Source organism: Lepidochelys kempii, chromosome 10 (genome assembly GCF_965140265.1).
Source record: "Lepidochelys kempii isolate rLepKem1 chromosome 10, rLepKem1.hap2, whole genome shotgun sequence".
NCBI lineage: Eukaryota > Metazoa > Chordata > Testudines > Cheloniidae > Lepidochelys > Lepidochelys kempii.
In genome coordinates this window covers 65,670,799-65,693,643 of record NC_133265.1, presented here as the reverse complement: position 1 = coordinate 65,693,643, position 22,845 = coordinate 65,670,799, and the positions used below count along the sequence as shown (strand labels likewise).

At 40.2% G+C, this 22,845-nt stretch overlaps 1 protein-coding gene across 1 annotated transcript in view; it reads left to right on the top strand.

Moving 5' to 3' along the window:
* LOC140894967 (NAD(P) transhydrogenase, mitochondrial-like) overlaps positions 1-22,845 on the top strand; it is a 70,427-nt gene that overhangs the window by 4,628 nt on the left and 42,954 nt on the right. The window contains exons 3-10 of the mRNA XM_073303975.1: positions 6,702-6,931; positions 7,711-7,928; positions 14,461-14,548; positions 16,061-16,149; positions 16,847-17,034; positions 17,359-17,492; positions 19,852-20,043; positions 21,382-21,535. Coding sequence (XP_073160076.1) covers positions 6,702-6,931; positions 7,711-7,928; positions 14,461-14,548; positions 16,061-16,149; positions 16,847-17,034; positions 17,359-17,492; positions 19,852-20,043; positions 21,382-21,535 — 1,293 coding nt within the window. The remainder of the gene's footprint in view (positions 1-6,701; positions 6,932-7,710; positions 7,929-14,460; positions 14,549-16,060; positions 16,150-16,846; positions 17,035-17,358; positions 17,493-19,851; positions 20,044-21,381; positions 21,536-22,845) is intronic.

The window sequence follows — 22,845 nt, the reverse complement described above, 5'->3', positions numbered from 1 at the left end:
ATTATGAGGCAGAAGTTAAGTTTAGGCACAAGAGCTCACTGAGCTTTAGAACGTTTTAAAAAATTGTGGAAATTCATCCATCTACTGCCAATAGTTAAGGGCTGGAGAAGGAGCTATGTTTGAAGTGTCCCTCCCTATGCCTGTCTGATGCTTTAGGGTAGCTGCTATCTGGTGCAAGTTAGAGCAGCCTTCTAGTTATGTCTTGGAACCAGCCTAATGCATAGTCAGCCCAGGATTGGGAGTCCACACAGGTGCACAAAGCAATCTTTATGCCTCTCTCTCATGCATTGCACTTTATGCTCTTTGGTTGTAGCTAAGAACCTCGGCCAAAATTGTCTAAATCTCCCAATATGTTTTCTTTGTGAATCATTTGGATGGTACTGTGATATTCCAGTTATCTTTTCTTCGAGTACAACAGATAGTTGGGTTATACACTGAATTGTCAAGTATTTCTCAACTGCCAATCCACCGGTATGTATTTCCAAACAATGCTTTTTGTAATTAAGCTCTTCTTCAAGTTTACTTTACTTTGCTTATATTATCTTGTTAGGCAATTATTCTTTGGAACATCATAAAATAAATCTAAACTACTGTTCTTGTAAGGGAAAACTAAACAATATTTAATATGCTATTGTTGTCTTATGGTCAATCTTACATAATTTCAATAAGTAAACTGAGAAAACACGAATGTATCCAGATCAAAAGAAACACGGAAAGCATGTAGTCCTGAGTGAGTGTTGCGACAGTATCTTGTATTCGGAATGCTCTGAGTATGCAGAAAACTAAATAAACCATAAATACTGAAAGACCTCATACTGAAGGAAGCATCTTAGCCCATTCATATGAAGAGTCCCACACAGGTCAACAGGACTATTCATATTCATAAAGATAAGCATATCTGTAGGTATTAGCAGGAACTTGGCTTCAGTTTGTGCAATGCTCAAGACATTGGGGTCCTGATCAGGACCTCCCAGGAGCTACTGTAATAAAACTACGAATAAGAGTGACAGATGAAAGCTTTCTAAAGTAGGTGAAATGTGCTGCCGATTATATTTACCATGATACTTCTGTGTCCAGCCACCTAAGAGGTTAGATCTGAGTTGAAGAGACAGAGCTTTCCCTTGCTTACTCTGCGTGTATAGGAATGAGTAATATATATAAACTACTGTAGACTTTGTTTAATTTTTCCCCCTTGAACATATACATCTCAAGTCTGCTCCTGCTCCCACTGAAGGCAGTGGCAAAACTCCCAAAGGATTTCAGTAGACATTCTGGTATTTAACTTGGTGGATGGTTGGATATCCAGGTTCAGCTAGAATGAAGCGATGCATAAACCAGCCCTGCATTTGTTGTTGCCCTTCCCCTAACCTCTGTTTGTCTTTCTGTCCTTTTGACACTGAACTTCTCAGGGCAGGGATTATCCTTTCTTGGATGTCTGAAAAGCAGGTAGCACAGTGAAGGTGCTGCCACGAACAACTAGCAAAGAATAAATACTAATGGAGCTAAGCGAAAAATTGCACTTCAGCATTTTACACATGAGAAAAACTGACAGAGTCCCCCTATTTACCTCTTTAGCTACTCGTGTGATTCTTGACAACTCTTTCCAGGGCACAAGAAGCTATGGCAACAATTTCTTTCCAAGAAAAGTAATAAATAACATGCCAATCCATTGACTGCAGTAGGGCTAGGATTTTACCCAATGTTTTTAAACATCCACCTGTCTATTACTACTACATCTTTATTGCAGCTGAAAGAATGTGAACAACCTTCCCCCCGTGTATGCTATTTAATTGCTTTTTGCAGTTCAGCCTAGGTAATAAAATTGGTCTGGGTACTCTTAAGTCATTTTCACTTACTTGATTGCATGCACTAGCTCGAGGATCTTGAGTTTGGGTTCACAAACCCTAGAAAAGAATCTTTAAATAACCAGTCTGTTTTTCTAAATGGATTTTAAAGGAAATTATGAAAAATACTCCTTATTTCCAGTCAGCTTTGGGGAAAAAAATGCGTGTATGTGCTTTTACAAAACCCAAATGTTGGTCCTAAACTAAGTTGACAGGGTCACTTTAAAATATGTGACATAAGGATATGGTTTAAAATGTTGTTAATTACATCCAGACTGAGTGGGGCTGTGGAAAATTTAAATTTTCTGGAGAAGGGTTTGATTTGGATGGCCCAAATGCTAGTTGCAAAGAACTGTAACCCTGTTAAGCAGCTGAGAGAAGAATTTATATCGGAAAGAAAAGACTTTTTTATATGTGTTTAGAATGAAGCCATGGTCTAAATAACAAGTTCTGTAGGGAATAAAATAATAAAGCCTGTGTGACGTCATTAGCAGAGAATGAATGGAAGTATGGAAGAAAATATCTACTAAAAAACAAATGTCCAAGCTTAACAGTGTGCATAGCAGATCAAATACAGATGGGGGAGAGAGCTTAGAGGAGGTTTTAACGATGAAGGATTGGCAAGGGTGATTTTTCAGTGATTTACAGTTATCTGTCCTCTCCATCCTGAGGGAAGAATTTTCTGTACACCAAATACATCATAATAATAAGCTAAATACTCCCGTCACCCATATCCCTACCCTGCAGAAGGGAATGTAGTCTGATAGCTAATCACACACAGATATTCTCATCCATGGTCTTATGAGATTGTAAACATGCTTTGGACCAAGATGTATGGGTATACAAAGATATTTCTAGCGTGAAGACCTATTCTACTCCTCATCCCCATGGAACTGAAAGAAAAGATTACAACTTTCTTAATAGCCCCTAAGAAATATGTAACTATTAAGTGTGTAACTAATGCCCACAGTGTGCATCCTGGTTAATTACTGTAAAGGAGATTCTTAGCCAGGTGATTTTCTGCATACAAGTGGAGCTGTACTGAGAAAGTTAGGTTCCTGTAGAGAACCTTTATGCAGGACAAGTAGCAAGTGAAAAATGAACCTGGTTACCCCGTCAGTCCTAATGGAATACCGTGTGTATTTTATGAAACTACTGGGTAAGATTATGTAGCAGCCACAGTATGTGCTGTATCTGAGCAAGGGCTGTACAGTGTACTGTGAACAAATTCTCTTCTTTTGCCCCATTCTCAGTACTGGATATATTTTAACAATTCAAAAAAGTTAAAACTAATGAAGATTTTCAGGAATACTATTTAAATAGCTACATGAGCTGGGTATGTCTGTAGTTCTGCAGAGCAGATTAGATTGTGGCAGTTGCTTTTGCATTCATAAATCTCCAAAAGAAACTACCACTTCCAGGAAGACTTGGCGGATGTCTGATACAGGCTGTCTTCTTCTAATGCAGTGAAAGATGGCTGATTTACTGAACCAAACGCACTCCTTATAGGATTTCTGTTTTTATCTCCCCAAAATTATCTTGTCATCTGTTATAATCAGTGCACTATGTATGTTGCTGCTCTGATCTGAGTTTCCATATATGACGATATATGCAGCACAGCACATGTTAATGAAAAAGCATGCATGATGTGGCATAACACATTAGAATATACATTTTATCATAAAATAGCCATTTTAGCTTACTGTATTTCATATTACAGTTGGATACATTGGTGTATATTATATTACCTTGAGGCTTTAGGGCCTTGGTATGGGCTATTAGTTGTAGGTTTTTGACCAGAATGCCCGGTCGAAAAGAGACCCTGGCAGCTCTGGTCAGCACGACTGACCGGGCCATTAAAAGTCCAGTTGCAATGCAGGCATGTCACTGCTTCCGGGAACCGCCTGAGGTGAGCACCGCCCAGACCCCACATCCCAACACCCTGCCCCAGCCCAGAGCTCCCTCCTACACCCCAACCTCCTACCTCACCCCCTGCTCACATCCCACATCCCAACACCCTGCCCCAGCCCAGAGCTCCTTCTGTGCCCCAAACCCTTCATCCCTGGCCCCCCCAGAGCCCTCACCCTCCTGCACCCTTGCCCTAGACCAGTGAAAATGAGCAAGTGGGGGAAAGCAAGTGATGGAGGGGGGTGGAGTGAACAGGGGTGGGGCCTCAGAAGAGGCAGGGCAGGGGCGTGGTCTCATGGAAGGGGCAGGGCAGGGCAAGGGTGTTCGGTTTTCTGCAAATAGGAAGTTAGCAAATAGTTTTCTGCAAATAGGAAGTTCCTATATCCATGAGCAAGTCCTTTGAGTGGCTGCTGGGCTTAAGAACCAGTTTGCTGACTCTTTCAGTCAATCAGGCAGCGTAGCCAATCAGGTAGCCTACTACAAATCAGCTATGCTCATTAGGCTTTGCTGCAGGCCCTGATTCCTGACACATTCAATCTCTCCTCCCTAAAGCCTGGGATGTCTGCGTAAATTCTTCCAATTTCTGCCTACACACTTTTCCAGTACTAAGAGTTGCACATGCATGCAATGAAATTTCCATATGCCAAGAATCTTTGTTCAAATGTATTTCATGTATAAATATTCTTTCACAGTAGTGGACTCCACCACCTATGTGTGGCAGGGGGAGTGCTGGAAAAGTATTCTTGCAAATGCACGCGAGCCACTTTGGGGATGTACTAGTGAACTTGAGATGAAACTGAAAAATAACCCCCAAATCTAAAATCAAGTAATCTGAGTTTGACAGAAAGCACTTTATTCTAATGCTAAATGATTGTTCCTTTTAGAAATATAGTATGCCACTATTTTAGTATAATACCACATTTCTGTAAGCTCATTCTCTGACCCACAGTCTCTACATATATGTCCTCTTTCATGGAGGGCTCTCTGAGGCACAGTGCCTCCTGCAGTGGGGCAATTTACACACCACTCCAGCTCAGATTTGTGCCTAAGGGCACCATCTAACCTCATTGGGCGTACTCACTTGAGTCAGGTGAGCAGGATGGAGTCCTTAGATGATTATCTTCTGTGCCATATTGGTTTCCTATGTCATGCTAATTTAAACCATGCCTGTGTTGGATTTTTGGTTTAGCTGTAATGATTCTCTCCTCTTCGTACACTTACAAGCACTTTCATTGTGTTCGTTATTTATATCGTCCCGTAATGACTTTTTTTGTGTGACTCAGATATAAAAGTTTTTTTTTTTTTAATTAAAAAGTAAAAGGGTATTTTCTGTTGCAGTTTCAGGGCCTGGTCCTGCACATGTGCCACTGAGCAAAGCTACTCACTGCTGTTTTCTTTTGTTTGGGGTTTTTTATAGTCATTCCCTGCTTGTGTACAGCTTTGCATTAATATCACACCTTTTAAGCAAAATATCATCTCAGCACTGAAGAGATTTGTTTAGAATGTTCTTACAAGAAATATCCTAGCCGCATGTGTCAGCTCTGTCTGGGTAACCTCACAGAGTGCTGTCTGCCACTGAACTGTCAGTGTACATTTAGGCAAACACATGTTTAAGTTTGTGCATCTACATTAGTTATTAATGTACAGCTTGTATATTGCCAGTTAAATTGTGGGGTCACAAAGTTTCAGTGACTTGCACCATATTAACCCCATGTGAACCAACAGGCGTGTATGATCTGCTTTGAGGAGTAAGGAAGAGTTCTAGGCTACAGAAACACAACTCATGTAAGACGGTGGAGGAATGGGGAAAGGATTTTACTCTAGTCTACTAGCTTAGGGCCAGAGCGTGGTCCCAATGATGTCATTGGGAATTTTGTCATTGTCTTCAGTGGGATCAAGGTTTGCAAGGTGCTGGGCTTCCTGTGAAGTGATCAGTGCACTCAACTCCCAGTGGGACTTGGTGTTCAGGACTTTACAGGATTGAGCCATCAAGAATTAAATTCACCCCTGTGCATAGGACCAGCACCAGGTCCATGCACCACTGAAATCCTGTCTTGAGGCTTTAAGTGGGACTTAAGTGATACGTATTCCTTGTGTTGCTCCTCCACCCGTCTGCCACATGGAGTGAATCTGAGCCTTAAAAGGTCCAGTCTAGCTCCATTGAAGTCAATGGAAAAACTCCCATTGACTTAGTGGCAATAGGATTGGGCACTATATAGATGATAGTTTAGGGCCTGATCCTGAAAACATTTATTTATTGAGCACTGTAACTACAACTGTGAATGCTGGCTGGATCAGACCCTTAAAAATCTACAGTGATAGCCCTTAGACTGTTTCACAATATGTCCTTGCCTCTTTGTCAACAAGCACAGTTCTCTCACATATGAAGCCAGGAAAAACAAAACTTCCTCTCCTCATGCTGCTGTCTTATTTTTGGTTTTTCCACCTCATGTGTGAGTGGAGTTGAGGTTGTCACTTCATTTGTTGTGGTCAAGTCCACACCTTTTTCAGGGTAAACAGCATGAAAACTTGTGTAAGCAGTATCCCAGCCAAGGGTTTTATAAACCAAACTTTAATTTGTTATCCTTTTAGCATCCGTGAATGTGTTTGTGGAAAAATGCACTATAAAAAAGTTAACAGCAGAATGTTTCATCTGGTAGCATTCAGTGTCAGTTACAAAAAACACAAACCCAGTCCTGTCACCCTTCCTCACGCAGCTACTCCTACTGAGTACTACTTGTGGGAGTAAAGGTGTACAGGATTGGGTCCTTCGGCTGGGATTTCTAATGTGCCTAATGGAGTTGGGCACGCCAGTTCTATTGAGTTCCATTGGGAGTTGGATGCTGAAATACCCTTTGTGCTGTTGAAACTCTTCCCCCTTATGCCACAAACAACAATCCAACGAACATGAATTGGGAAAAATAACAATTTTCCTTTATTTTTACTTAGGAATTCGCTACAAGGATCTAGTTGTGGGTATCCCCAAAGAAACATGCAAAAATGAGAAGCGAGTGGCACTCTCTCCTGCCGGTGTCCAGGCCTTAGTTCAACAAGGCTTTAATGTGCAAGTGGAACATGGAGCTGGTGAAGAAGCAAAGTTTTCTGATGAGCAATACAAAGAGGCTGGAGCAGAAATCAATGACTTGAAAACTGTATTTGGCTCAGATATTGTTTTAAAGGCAAGTTTAGCATCTGACATGAATCATATATATTTATTCCAATGGCAGTATGCAAAAGTCAGAAGAGACTCTTGATTTTAAGAAAATCAGAATTTCAGCATGAAATCAAATCAGTAAAACAACTTATCTATGGCATTAAATCATATGATAAACATAATCTTATATGTGTCCAGTAATATAGTTGGTACAGTATTTTGTATCAACAGCTTTTGCAGCAATAGCTGCTTCACACCTATTAGGCATGCATTGTATTTCTGTTTTTTGATGGGAGGGTTAAGTTTCCAATATTGCTCAATATATACTCCAGTTCACACCAGTTATGGTATGATTGTTGGCATTCTGTTCCATCCCAGATAATGTAAATCACTTACTTGCTCAATGGGATGAAGAGCATTTGACAGAAATGCATTTAACCCATTTTTGTCTACTACCATTGATCTAAAGCCCTGGTTCTTCATCAGGACCTGCTACCTCTAGACCAGTGTTTCTCTACCTTTTTGATACCGGGGACTTCCTTGCTACCTTCCTAAACTGTGTCAGGGAGATCTCAGGGACTGGCACCGGTCCATGGACTGGTTGTTGAGAAACACTGCTCTAGAAAATAGGACTCCACAAGGGCACAGGGATCTGCGTTAGAGACATGGGAGCCGAAGACACAAGGTTCCATGTGTTTTATTAATACTATTAATAAATTCAGTTTCCAAAAGTTTAATTTAAATCATCAGACTGAACTTCTTTTAATTAAAAAAGTAAAATGTGTGGTATGTTTTGTGTCTAAGGTCAGAGCCCCAGGTTTTAATGAAGTGCTGGGAGTGCACGAGGCTTCTTTGCTCAAGGAGAATGCAACACTTGTCAGCTTTATCTACCCTGCTCAGAACCCAGATCTCCTAGGCAAACTTGCTCAGCGCAAAGCCACAGTTTTGGCAATGGACCAAGTTCCTCGAGTCACTATTGCTCAAGGATATGATGCTTTAAGCTCGATGGCCAACATTGCAGGGTGAGGATATGGAATATGAATTTTATTCATGAATGTTATCTTTGAATTGAAGGCATCCGGTGTAGCCTTGTGTCTGTTTGTTCCTGTGAGCACCATTCTACACATGTGATTTTACATAACCCTGCTCTCTATTGCATGCCAGGGGAGATAGAGAAGTGCTGGCTACTCCATTGTCTGCTTCTCTGCTGGGCTATAGGAGCCCCAAAAGAACAGGATAGGGGCTTGGCTAGCTCTGTCTTATGGTGTCTCTATCCTTCACAGGCACCGAGGGCAGCCCAGAAGAGGAGAAAAGGAAGAGAAGCTGGCAACCAGTTACAGTTCTCTGATTCTCTGTCTCAGACCAATCCTAGATTAGAGCAGCAAACCCCCAGGCTGCTGTAACCGGTGCCAGCTGAATATGGTCCTCAAGGGACCATGCACCAGCTAGGAGGAACTGGAGCACAATGTGCTCCAGATACTCCCTTCCCATCCCTTGCATGCCCTCTTCACAAGGGACTGTAGGGAGCAAGGTGCAAAGGGTATAGAATCTGCCCCAAAGTATTGATTATGGCCCCTTTATATTCTGGCACTCAGGCCGACAAGGTTGGACACTACTGATTTAGGGCCTTGAGGACTGCAGGTTGGACACCACTGGCTTTTAGAATGGTGTGTTTCACTTGTTATGTAAATGCCAGTGCCTTAAAACCGGTGCTGTTTTCTTTCTCAGATCGACAATACATAAATTGTCTTAGAATGATACTTATTGCAGGTGGGCAAGAAAACTTATTTCAGTCAATCCACTGTAACACATGTGGTTCTAAATACCATTGACTCTGTGATAAATGTGCTCTTATATTTGGCATAGGTTTAACATACTAGTTTTTATTATTTTTCCATGATTCTCTTTCACACAAATAAAGCTGAACCGCAAGCTTCTTTGCAAGGAAAGTGTATTGATAGGAACATGCAAACTCCACTTTCCTTAGTTTTTTATCTCCCACTTCAAATTATCTTTGAAGTTGCTGTACTAGTCTGAGGACTGACACTAGAGACTGCATGAGCTGGGCATTCCACATGAACATATCACCTTCACAAGGCTTTTAACCTCTGAGAACCTGAGTCACAAGCATCTCACTGCTGGTCTTGGACCCTTCCCTCCTACATGGCATCATGCTGTGCTACTAGCCAAGCCATCAAGACCAATTGCCATTCAGCAATAGACACATTTGGAATCAATTCAGATTTGGAACTGATTTCAAAGCCATTTAGATTCAGGTAAGGAACTCGTTAAAAAAAAAAAAAAAGAAAACGCACAACAAACTAGTTTAAACATTGGACCAATTATTTACATACATAAGCTACATATTGAAATGGTTTAAAATCTGAACCAATTCATCTCAAACAGAATTGGTAAAGATATCAAACACATTTAAGTGCTTCACTGAATGAGGAATTTTCCTCACCATTAGCTGGCTTCCTCACCACTGAAATTTAATTCAGAAGATATTTGATAAAGCTTTCTCACTGCCTATTAGCCATGACATCATTGCAGTCCCCTGTAAAAGTACTGAGAGAATATAGTCCTTTCATTTTAGTGTTTTCTGCAACTTTGAGTAGGGAAATATTATGCATTTGTTCTTCTCTCTTTGTGTCTCTAGGAGCTTTGAAAATGCTCTTCTGTTGGGAGTAGAGCAAACTCTAAAGAGTCGTCATCGCTATGTCAGACATTTGGGCCCACTTAAACTCACACTTAGCTACCAATATGTCTGAATGGGTCATCCCATACCAAAAAGAGACAAAACAAAATAACTCTTTTTTTCTCTTCCCTTGGGTGAATATTCCTTCAAAACACTTCCAAGGACTCAGCTGTTCAAATACCTTGTTGATGAGTCAACAGTGAGCTAAACTTCAATGGGAAATTGTGCCAAACCTGTACCTGATCTGGGGTAGAATTTTTCTTTTTAAATTCTAAAGAATTTTAAAGAACATTTAGTGCTAATGATGTGCCAAACTGACATAATTATTCTTCTAGGGACAAGAGGAGAGTGACATCTTTGTGCCATTCCATTCCTTTCCTCTTTTCCTGTCAGTGCCAGCAATGTTGTTCTCTGTGACACTTGTATATTTGTAAATGGATGGAGATCATCATTCAGGTTCCTTCATGTAGACCACAGACTAGCAATCGGGTGCTGATAACTTTTGCTAGTCTGGGTCAGACTCAAAGCAATGATTAAAAAGAGAGAGAGCCCATTTCTCGTTACCAGACCCCAGATCTGATTACTTTCCACCTATGACAGGTTTCAGAGTAACAGCCGTGTTAGTCTGTATTTGCAAAAAGAAAAGGAGTACTTGTGGCACCTTAGCGACTAACCAATTTATTTGAGCATAAGCTTTCGTGAGCTACAGCTCACTAGTACTCCTGCCACAAGTACTCCTTTTCTTTTTCCACCTATGGTGTTGGTTACAAAAAAGGTTGGTTTACATCCACCCCAACCCTCTGTGCCCCGGAAGTGGAATAGGAAAATATACACTCCAGAGAACTAGTTGAGGATGCCTAGCTGATGCATTTGCCAGGAACAGTGGCTTCAATGGAACATGATTTGCCAACCCCTATGTGGGGAAATGCATACTAATCCCTTTAAAATGGCATAGGAATGAGTTCCTGGCCCTCTTGAATCATCCTGCCTTGCACCAGAACTGCACCTAGAACTGATTTTATGTTTGTGAACACTGAGACAAACTGATAAAAGTGTCAGTTTTTGAATGAAAACAGAACAAGCTGTCAAGTTAATCAAACACAATTCAGACCCAAGTCATGCAGCCACATGAGGTTTTTTGTCATGTCCAGCATGGTATGAGTTGTGCACTTTTACTTACTCCCTGGACTTTCTGTCTTTTATTGTAACAGGAAATACTTTGTAATTATTCATTTCCAGCACTGGTTCATCCCACGTGCACTATTTTTCTCCTTATGCCGTCAGAGGGAAGTGCGTTTATATGAATCACGTCTCATGTATTCAGCTCCATTGCTGCTAAGGAGAAAAAAATTACAAGCAATGATAATGTCAGCACAGTCAATATTGTTTGTCTTTGCAGAGCCATAAACAACATCATGAGGATATTTTTTAAAAGGTCTTGCTGACAGCTCCTGTAAATTTAAGCAATCAGGGTACAAAGATTAATAGTATTTTCCTGTTACACACACTCTATCTCTGTCTTTTAGCCTGTAAAACTGTTTAATTAACCTAGTGTCAAATCCTCTGATTTCCCTCCAATAGACTAACACAGGGCTCAAAACATGTCTTCATTTTTATACAGGCTGCTCTTAAAATATTTGTATTTAACATTCATCCACCCCTTTATTTACCCTAAGCCCAAAATTTATTTAGACTCACAAAAAGCACACAACCACAAAAAGGAAACAGAGAGCATTCCACACTGGAGGATCAATTTTTGCTCTAATACAGAAAGTATGCACAGAAAAAGTTATTCTTTGGGAAATTTCTAGAAAAGGCTGGGTTGTACGTGATGGTTCTTTTAGAACAGCTTGAGTTTAAACATTGAACAGTTTAATGGGACCAAACACAGTTCTCAATAGGTGTAAGTCAAAGCAGAATTTGGCTCATGGGCATCATACATTCATGCAGCATTTAGCAGGGACCATCTATTAGAATCCAGTGGGCATATCTCATATCATCAATTTTCCTGCCCTTGCTTACCTTGGGCATTAGCATGTCTCAGTCTCCTCGATCTTTCATGTCTATTTACTGGGTGAAAGCCTGACTCTATTCAAGTCAATGGGGCCAAGATTTCATCCATTCTGTTACTCAGTTCTCGAGATGCTCTCCTCCAGAATAACTCCTTTGCAGTATCACATGGTACGGACAATGGGCCATCTTCTGTGCCATCTTACACATCATTGGAGTCAAGAGGGTTACACTTAATGCACATTTGGATTGCTGACTTTGAGATGGTCACATGTATTCAGTAATCTTTTAGGCTAATTGGGTGTTTCCTCCAGTTCCATGCTTAGTTTTCGAATATAACTTATTTGTGCCTAATCACGGAGGTTTTCTTTAGGTTTTGCTGTTGCTGTTGAATCTGTCACATGATCAGCCACTCCAAGAGCCTTCGTGAAACCATATGAACCTTTAAAAAGAAAAGGAGGACTTGTGACACCTTAGAGACTAACAAATTTATTTGAGCATAAGCTTTCGTGAGCTACAGCTCACTTCATTGGATGCATGCAGTGGAAAATACAGTGGGGAGATTTTATATACACAAAGAACATGAAACAATGGGTGTTACCATACATACTGTAACGAGAGTGATCAGGTAAGGTGAGCTATTACCAGCTGGAGAGAAAAAAAACCCAAAACCTTTTGTAGTGATAATCAAGGTGGGCCATTTCCAGCAGTTGACAAGACTGTCTGAGGAACAGCGGAGTGGGGGAAATAAACATGGGGAAATAGTTTTACTTTGTGTAATGATACATCCACTCCCAGTCTTTATTCAAGCCTAATGTAAAGGTGTCCAGTTTGCAAATTAATTCCAATTCAGCAGTCTCTTGTTGGAGTCCGTTTCTGAAGTTTTTTTTTGTTGAAGAATTGCAACTTTTAGGTCTGTAATCGAGTGACCAGAGAGATTGAAGTGTTATCACTACAAAGATTTTTTTTTCTCTCCTGCTGGTAATAGCTCACCTTACCTGATCACTCTCGTTACAGTGTGTATGGTATCACCGATTGTTTCATGTTCTCTGTGTATATAAAATCTCCCCACTGTATTTTCCACTGCATGCATCCGATGAAGTGAGCTGTAGCTCACGAAAGCTTATGCTCAAATAAATTTGTTAGTCTCTAAGGTGCCACAAGTCCTCCTTTTCTTTTTGCGGATACAGACTAACACAGCTGCTACTCTGAAACCTGTCATATGACCCTTTGTGTAGTTTGGCCTTTTTCATATTCACCCCCAAATACCAAAGAGTAGTAACTAGTCCAAAGTGGTCCGAAAATCTTTAGTTTACAAAAAGCCATTTTTGAGTTACTGGAAAGCTGCATCACTTCTAAAACTGCCACCTGCTCTTTCTTTTGTCTCCCAATAGCCATTAAGAGAAACAGTTTCAAAGTTAAAGCAAAAATTCCATCATAGACTGCTATTTGTAGGTTTCATTCTGAGGTGCATTCTCCCAGTTTCGTCATCTAAAGATTAAAGTGGGTCTGAGCCACAAACTTTTTGTATCTGAAACTGGATCCAAACTTCCTTAAATCTGGGCATATCTGGCTCCTAGGATTGAGGTCACACACTACAGGCCCAACCCTGTAAGATGCTGCATGTTTTCTGAGAAGAACTGAGCTCCTTCTGTGAGAGCTGAGGGAGTTGGCACCTCTTAGGAAGCATTCAGCATCATGCAAGCCCTGCTAGTGGTGGGATGAGTCTCCACATTTGAATCCTGATCTTCATCACAACTTTCCTGAAGCTAATAATGGGTATCCAGATCTGGGGAGTTGCTTTGGTGCCATCTTTGCTGAAAGTAATGGCTGATGTAGCAAAGATACACTAGGCACTTTCAGGCTGGTTAGTACTGCTAGGCAACAAAAATATGAAGCCAGGGACAGCATTTTAATGAATGTTTGCTGGGTCACCTCCTGTTCTCTGAAAAAAGAACAATTCATTGAGAGGTTTTCTGAACAGCAGTTAATTAGGAAGGATACATTAGGAAGGAATGTTAAGGAAACCCATAACTATGGGTGCCACACACACGCTTCCTTTGGAAAGAAAATGCGCTGTTTGCCTCATTTTCCATTTCATGCAGTGTTTAGATGATTGCCGATTAATTCATTTAACGAGGGAACCCCTGTGCTGTGCATTCTAGGTGTAACAATAGCCTGGCCAGCATCCCACCTGCACGGTCGTACGCATGGAAGCCCCAGGCCCATTAAAGCACAGTAACTACCACTTCACTCAGAGGTGTTTTTTTGTTTTGTTTTTGCTTTGTTTTTTCAAAAAAAGTAAAAATATTGTAACCATAATAAGCATTTTCTTTATGCCGTGAGTCCACACCCTTGGTACACATTCCTTTCCCAGCAATAGTCGTCCATCAGGCATTCACTTTAAAAGCGTGTTACAAACCACTGGTATAAATTGTTATGACATCTGCATGTATTTTTTTCAGTTAGCAGATGTATTGGTTTAAGATGTTCAATAACTGTTGTTTGTTTTATGGGGTTTCTATTAATTATCTCATTGATTTGGTCTGTGTATTTGTCTGAAGGGTTTTGGCCCAGCTATGTGCGGTACCCAGGAAGGTACAGTACCTAATGATACCTTTGGCATAGGCAGGGCCGGCTCTAGGTTTTTTGCTGCCCGAAGCAAAAAAAAAAAGAAGGGGGGGGGGCGATCCAAGTGCTGGAATGCCTCCCCTTGAAAAGTGCCGTCCGAAGCACGTGCTTGGTTTGCTGGTGCCTAGAGCCGGCCCTGGGCATAGTTATCCTCATGCTCTGTCTGCAGAGGCTTTACTGCATTGCCGCAGTGCTTTTTTTGTTTGCATTTCTAGGTACAAGGCTGTAATCCTGGCAGCTAATCATTTTGGTAGATTTTTCACTGGTCAGATAACAGCGGCTGGAAAGGTGCCTCCTGCAAAGGTATGGATTGTACAGATGAGATGTGTGGAGTAAAATTCAGACAGTATAGTCAGGGAGTACAGCTCCACTATATGACCTTTCTAGGAAATCTAGGATATAGCCGTTACAGTTCCATTTGTTGCAACCTTATTTGTACTAGGGCCAGATTGTACCTGTTCCTTACACAGGTGGGTGGGGCATAAGGAGCCGTCCCCCTCATGTGCCCCCTTCCCCGCCGCCCCAGAGACCAGGTGTAATTGCAGTACCTGAGCTCTCCGGAGTGCAGAGACTGCACTCCACTAGAACTTCCTACGGCACTAGCCTTCCCAAAGGTGGTTGGGTGGAACCGGGCACTTCCAGAGCTGGATGGCTGCCGTGTGGATTGTTCACAGCAATCCCATGTGGGGTTGGTGCACTGGGTCCACTTTTTCTGTGCGGGTAGGAGCTCTCAGAGCTCCTTCTGGAGAGCTGCAGCTCCACACTGCCCAAAGCACAGGTCTATGCCTAATTTGGCTGATAGCAGGCCAGATTGTGCTCTCCTCTACACAAATGCAATGCCTCTGAGGTGAAAGGGAGTTGTCTACACTGCACTTTCGTTGGTAAAACTTTTGTCGGTCATGGATGTGAAAAAAATACCCCCCGACCAACGAAAGTTTTACTGACGAAAAGCGCCAGTGTGGACAGCACTTTGTTGGTGGGAGAAGCTCCTCATTGAGGGTGGTTTTCTTTTGTCAGCAGGATAGCTGTCTTCTGCTGACAAAGAGAGACTACACTGCGTACCTTACAGCGGCACTGTTGTAGTGACACAGCTATGTTGCTGTAAGGTGCGCAGTGTAGACATAGCCTTAGAAGAGAACTTGGCCCCAGATCTGTTCTAACTTGGCTTTTCAAAGCATTTTGGCAAATGTTTGATCGGATGAAATCATTTAAGTGCCACAAATGCATTTAATCACATCATGCCTAGAGACAGATATTCATCAGAAGTTTGTGTGTGTGTGTGTGTGTTTGTTCGGTTGTTTGTTGAAAATAATCTTCCAACAGAATGTTATTCACCAAGGGACTGATTCCCATTTCAGTGGGAGTTGAAGTTTACATTACATTCTGAGGTCAGAATTTTGTCTATAACATCCATCCGAGGAAAAGCCAGACTATAACAGAGCAAAGCATTTAAATAGCTGATTAAATCAGGCCTATTTTATCCACCACCAATGTTCCAGAGTGAACATTTGAAGTCCTGCTGGTGTAGGAAGATTAGCCCTATTCATGTTTTGTTTCACTTAAGTGTTTAAATAGCTAATCATTTTCTACCTGATCTTATTTTGTAAATATCACACCTTGTGCAGGTGGTTATTTAAGTACTTACATAGTTGTGATAAGGTTTGAAACTTCCTTGAAGTACTTACATTTGGTAGCATCAGAAGCTCTTGTATCTTCACGTGCTTTTGAAGATAAGTGATATAATACACCCAGCATGGAGTGGGAGTAGGACACAGAATACACTTAGCTCACTCTCCATGTGTGTGTTCTCTCCAGATGTTGATAATTGGTGGTGGCGTGGCTGGGCTTGCTGCTGCAGGAGCTGCCAGAGCAATGGGAGCCATCGTCAGAGGATTTGACACCAGGTAGGGTAAGAAAATATCAGTTTAGATTTTAACATACTGTACTTAGGTTTGTATAAAACATCCTGGGCAAAATCCTGCTCTCAGTTACATCAGTGAAATTCCCTTTGAAACAAATGTCCAAATTTATCTCTGGTGTAAGACCGTGACGTGAGCATGCACAGCAGTCAATGAACACATGCGGTATGGGTATACTGGTACACAAATTCCCTGCTTGCACATGTGCCCCAGGCTTACACATATTCAAGTTGGCCTCATTCAAGTCCAAGGTCTAGTTTTGATCAAAATCCCACTTGCAAGATAATACAAAATATTATCATTTAGATATGGAAAAAGCCTAATAGTACAGCTGCATATGATATATAACTGATTTTTTTCAGTTCACTGGTAGTTTATTAAGTTCTTGAAGTCTTGGTTCAGTTAGAAAGTTTAGAAGAAGCTAAGATACCGCTTAGTAATTATGTCAAGCATCCTGAGAGGAGAACTAGAAACCCTGAATTCAGTGTGGCTCTGCTTTGGTGCAGAGCTTCGCTCATGCAAAATTAGAGTCTATGTTGTGTTTCTTTGCTGTAAATTAATGTAACAGAGTTTGCGAACTGCTGTCATCTTGCAACTGGTAATGTAATCATGCAATGGCTGCCATGATAAAATAGCAAACTGCAATAATCCAATATCTGTTATCTCTGTACTTTGCATGCAGGCTGCCAGCACTGGAGCAATTTAAATCCCTTGGAGCAGAACCTCTCGAAGTGAATATTGCTGAAACTGGAGAAGGTGTTGGAGGCTATGCAAAAGAAATGTCCAAAGAATTTATTGAAGCAGAAATGGCATTATTTGCCAAACAGTGTAAAGAAGTGGATATTCTTATTAGTACTGCGCTTATACCAGGTAAGGTGCAGCTTTTTGATTATTGCAGACTTAAATATATGTTCCTATTAACGTTTCCAGATTAGTGATATGAATACTGTTAGACAATCAATAGCAATTATGGATGAATAAGGGCTTCAGGTTTGGGCTCCAGTTAATATTTATTTCATGGATTAGAACAGCTTCTTTTGAATAGTATGATTAGTATTTTATTATTTATTTCCAGTAGCACCCACAATATACTGGATGTTTTCCTTGCACATCTTCAGTTTCTGTGGAAGAATCTTACTGTATGCAATGATAACAGTTAGTAGATTTTTACTTTTATTTTTTAATTTGCAATAGGGAAAAAAGCCCCAATCCTAATCACTAAGAATATGGTAGAGTCAATGAAGGATGGATCGGTAATTGTGGATCTTGCATCTGAGGCTGGTGGCAATGTGGAAACGACTCATCCTGGAGAGCTTTATATTCACAGGGTCTGTAGAATAAAAGTCAATGCTTATTAGAAATGGTTGAAGTGGATATAAAATTGAAACAATATTACAATTGTCTGAAGAAACTAAAAAGTAATAACCATTCTAGTAACAAAGAACTGGCCATGTTTCCTTGAAGCCATTGTATGTCTGTCATGAATACTTACTATCGTGTGGCAGGATAATAAAGCAGAGTCTTTCACTTCACAAGTAATGAAACCACAAATTGGAATACTGTCCAGACACCATTCCATCTTTGAAGATTTTATGCTTTGTGATTTTTATAAGCATGGTTACAGTGTTTTTAATAACTGTATTCATAAATGCCCTTAAATTCATCCCCAGAGCTTTACTAACAAAACGGTGGAGCTGTCCAAAGTCCAAGTATAGTAAAAGCAAAGGAAATTTGACTTAGAGGTTCATTTTATTTAATCACTTATAAAACTAACAATGGTCAATTTCACTGTTTTACAATATTGAACCATCAATTTTAACATAGAAAATTGCCATTCTTAGATGAAGTTTGATTTCATCTGTACAATGTAGAACTGTAAGATAATATAAAGGTGTAATTATTTATCTGTTGCTAAAACATATATTTAATCTGAATTGTTACAAAGGACCAGACTAAGGCACTTTTCCATAACTATCTTCCCCTTCCCAGTATGGCCAGTCCCAAAACTACAAAAATCATGGAGTTAGGCTCCAAAAATAATGCTGTGTAAAAATATTAAATATTGAGAGTTTTTTATTTGCCTCCTGGTGTTGGAACATTTAGGGTTCATGTTTTCAAGTTTCTCTGCAGCCATGAGACCAGCCTGCCTCTTTACAAAGAAATAAGGGCACCTGTGTGAAAAGATAAAAATGTAAAGTAGGGGCAGCTTTCTGCTCATGGTAACGAGAACCTGAAATAGGGAGTGAAGATCCAGCAGGCAAACATGCAGAGCTGAGGGCTTTAGCCAATATCTTTCTGTTGATTAAGAGGAAGCTTTCCCTGGGAGCAGGATACCCCATAACTGCTACTGTAGGGTTTCAGATAGCGGGGACTGTACGGACACTCTGAATGTTCCATGCAGTGTTACAGCTGTTTATTTAATTTTCCACCCTAACTAGTTCCAAAACCATTAACTCCAGCAGGAGCTTTAGAGTCCTGAACTATAACAACAAATATTTTTGAAGAAGATAACATTCCTGATGTGTAATTGTTCTCTAAACAGAGAGCAATGATAGACCACTATTCCCTGCCCACCTCCCATCAGAGATGAGGTCTCTCTGTAATCCTTTCTGATGTTTTCCAAACGTCAGAATTTTGTACTTTTATCTTTGCAAGGAACTGATGTTTGAAGCCACTAGGGGTCACTGTGGCTTCACTGCAGGGGAGGCACACAAAGCCCCCTGTAGGAGCCAATGGCTGTGCAAGCTGTTAGGATGGAATATACTAAATGAACAATTGAAATGGGGCATAGAGCCTTAATAGCATCATCAGAGCCTCCACAATATTCTAGACAGGGGCTAGTAGGCTGTGGCTGTGTTCTGAAAAGTCAGCTGCAAAGAGCAGTCCCATCTATGGTGTTTCAGTGTTGACTTGCACTGATACTGTTTGTGGTTGTCATACTTGAATATTATAACCTTTCCCTTACTCCTGAACGTATGTTGGAGCCAGCACCTGTGGCTACATATGGGATAAGTTGGCAGCTGCACAATCCAGATGGCTAATAATGGAATGTGTTATAATGAGGATAAAATAAAAGGAAAAAAACCCAAGAATTTATGGCACAGCATCCAAGATAGAACATATGCAGTTGTTTTGAGAGGATAGGGTTAGAATTATTTTATTTTCAATAGTCCACATACTTAAGCTTTAATACTGTGAGATGTTGGTAAGGAAACTTTATCCTCTTCTGTGTGTTTGCAAAGAATAGAAATGAAGGTATTTAAAACCATATCTTCCTTTTGGAACTAATTGGAGTCCAGTTAACCTGGGAAACATATTTTGCAATGTAATCTTTATCAGACAAACAAAAGGTGTTCTCAAACTTTAAAAAGCGCTTGACTTTTTATTCTCAAAATAAGCACCATATGGTTCCCCAACTGGCCTCCCAGCTTGTTCTGTTTCTGGCTTGCTGACAAAATTGCTGATTTTTTTTTTTTTTTAATGTTCAGACATCAGAGTAAGCTATTAGTTTTAAAAGAAAACCCTTAACTTGTAAAACAAAGCGTTGGAAAGAAGTGTCTGCAGTAATATGCGAATTTGATTTACTAGCATTTGTAAAATATGCATCAGGTCTGTGGGAACACCTGAAAAGTTTTCAAGATAATACGTGAAAAGATTTGACATAAATTTATTTTTCTTTCTCATCAGGGTGTGGTTCACATTGGTTATACAGATTTGCCAAGTAGAATGGCAACTCAGGCCAGTAGCCTGTATTCCAACAACATCTTGAAATTATTAAAAGCTATTTCTCCTGACAAAGAATATTTTCATTTTGAGCCAAAAGATAATTTTGATTATGGGACTATTGATCATGTAATTAGAGGAACCATGGTAATGAAGGTGAGTTTTAAGCTCATTTTTAAATTGCTGAGAAATGGGAATAAAAATGTATTATGAAGGACATAAATCTTCCTGTTAGCCAATCCAGGAAATCATCTCAATGGCTAGCTCTTATAATATTCATAAAGGTGCAATGCAGGTAATTTATATTTTAAATGTTGCCAGCACTAAGATATTTAGGGGCAAAATATAGGTTAATAAAAGTCTCAGATGAAAGCTGTGCCATTGATTTGGGATTCATAATGAAGAATTCAAGACTGAGGATTGATCCATTAGCTCAGTGATTGTGGGAGATATGAATTCAAGTATCAGATGGGGTTTCTTGCTCTAGGATCAATATGTGCTGCGAACGTGAGAGGATGTATTTAGCCAAGGAGTGAGATTGGTTGGTCGGAGTGTGAGCTATGCATGATTCTTGAAATAATGTTGGTTAGTGTTAACATTGGAAGGCTTTATTGACAGGAGGATGTTTCTGTGATGCAGTCACATCAGTGTGGGAGGAACAAGGGCACTGTTGCTTAAGACAATATTCTTCTGAAGCAGTAGTGTTCAAGCCTCAGTGTATGGGAAGGAAAATGGGATAGACTGCAACCCCTTACGACTGCCCCTCACCATCCTCCAGAGTCCCTGTCTTAGTAGCAGAAATCACCATCCTTTCTGCTGCCCCTGTCACTGTGGGAGAAGGGGCAAGGGAACCTGAACTGGCAAATAAATGACAATTAAGATCACCTCTGTGTTGATTGAGATTTTTCCAAACAGGAGAAATTTCTTTGGATAGACTGATTTTTTGCAGGGATGTTTATTTTGGATGGAATGTAGAGTAAGGAGTATTTCTGTTGGTAGGGTGAATTCGCAGGGATCCATATCTGCCTTCAGGTATCATTAGACCAAAGCAAAGTTATGCACAATAATTAAATATTGACAGGCTGAAATTAATCTTTGGCAGAGGAGTTGTTAGAGAGAAATGTAATAGACCTAAAAGATACCAGGCCAGATGCTGTGCTGCAACTCACAGGGGGCTGGAGAGGCCAAAGGTGGCTTTTCACCACTGAACGCATCAATCAGTGCTAATTTGCAGCCCTAAGGTTATTTAATTAAAACATAGATTAAAAAATTCTAATTTATTAAAACCAGGATCTTTACAATAAAGTTATATGTGCTCTTTCATCAGTGTAATAAAAAATAAAGGCCAAATCCTGAGTCTTTACTCATCTCAGTAATCCCAGTGCCTTCCCTAAGCCAACTCCTCTGAGTATATGTCATAGGATCAGACCCTAATATAAGGGAGGGCAAGATGCCACAGGAATCCATCATAGTCATTGTCTTGTTCTGTCACAGGAAGGTAAGAATTTATTTCCAGCACCTTTACCAAGAACAATGCCTCCTTCTGTCCCTGCTAAACAAAAAACTGTGCAAGAACTAGAATCTGAGAGAAAAGCCTCCATCTCACCATTCAGAAAAACCATGACATCAGCTGGAGTTTACACAGCAGGTAAAAATGATTCACCAAGAAATATTTGGCTGCACAATCAATTTTGTTTGCATTTCCTTCATCCTGCATGACATTTACACCTAAGTCTTGCTAAGTTGTATTTGTTGAAAATCAAATAAAAACCAACTCCTGAACTGGAGCTATGCACAGTGTCTTAATACTGAGAAGTAGCGGAAAAGGTAAAATGATCTGCTAACTTAAGTTACTTTCCATGTGAATGAGAGGCTGGAAAGTGGTGGTAGAGTACAGGTTAGTTCTCTGATATTCTGTGTTAAATCATTCCATACTTAGCATAACCAAGAAACTAGCCCTGCTAGTAACTGCATATATAATAAAGAGCCAATATGATATTGTGTAAGGGCCAGATCCAAAGCCCATTGATATTAATTACTCTAACTTCAAAGAGTTTGGGATCAGGCTTTTAATGCACTATCTATTCCCAAATGTCATTGCCAGTGCTCTGGTTATTATACTTTGAAAAATACTGTGTTAAAATGGAAAATAAACCAGATAACAAGGTTTTGATTTTAGCTAGTAATGTTTTCACTCATAAACAGCATTGCATTATTCTGTCTTTATTAAGTTTCTTTAAAAAGAACAAGGGTAGAATGAATATAAAAATAATTGTTAATGTAAGTGATGACAGGACATTTTAACACACCTTTGTGAGGGCTATTCACCTTCTGAAATCTTGTGCCAGATAAATGAGCAACAAAAGGAGTAGCCATTAGTCCAAAGAACGGGATTTTCTGGCAGTGGAGAAAATGGATTTTAATGGGAGTGTGGGGTGGAGGAAGATCTAAGAACTTGCTTTCATTTAGCAAATCTTCCCTAATTCCATCCTTGTGTGGGACCCAAAAACCTCCCACATGGCCTCATCACAATGGTTTTGTCATGGCTGGGTAATAAGCTTGTAGATAAGTTCATTACTGAATACTGTCCTTGGAGTATAATCACTTTATTATCCCACTCTGGAGATCTGTTTTCTTTGATTAATGCTGCCAAATGCAAGTTTAAATACTTCAAAAAAGCCTTCTCAGGCTGGTTAGCACTTCAAAAATTGACACCTCCCCACTAAGAGCCAGATTCTGTCACCCTTGCTCACCGGTACTACTCTGCTCAGAGAGTGGTCCAATTGATTGTACTAGGACTGTGTAAGTAGTAAAGTGCTACAGAATGGGGCAGAAACTGGCCATTCGTAAATAAATATATATAATTTCAGCCATGTATCTGTCACAATGGTGCATTCTTTTCTTAGAGGAAAAACAATTTTTGAAATTTGAGTTTGTATGGTGAAGAAGACAAGTACT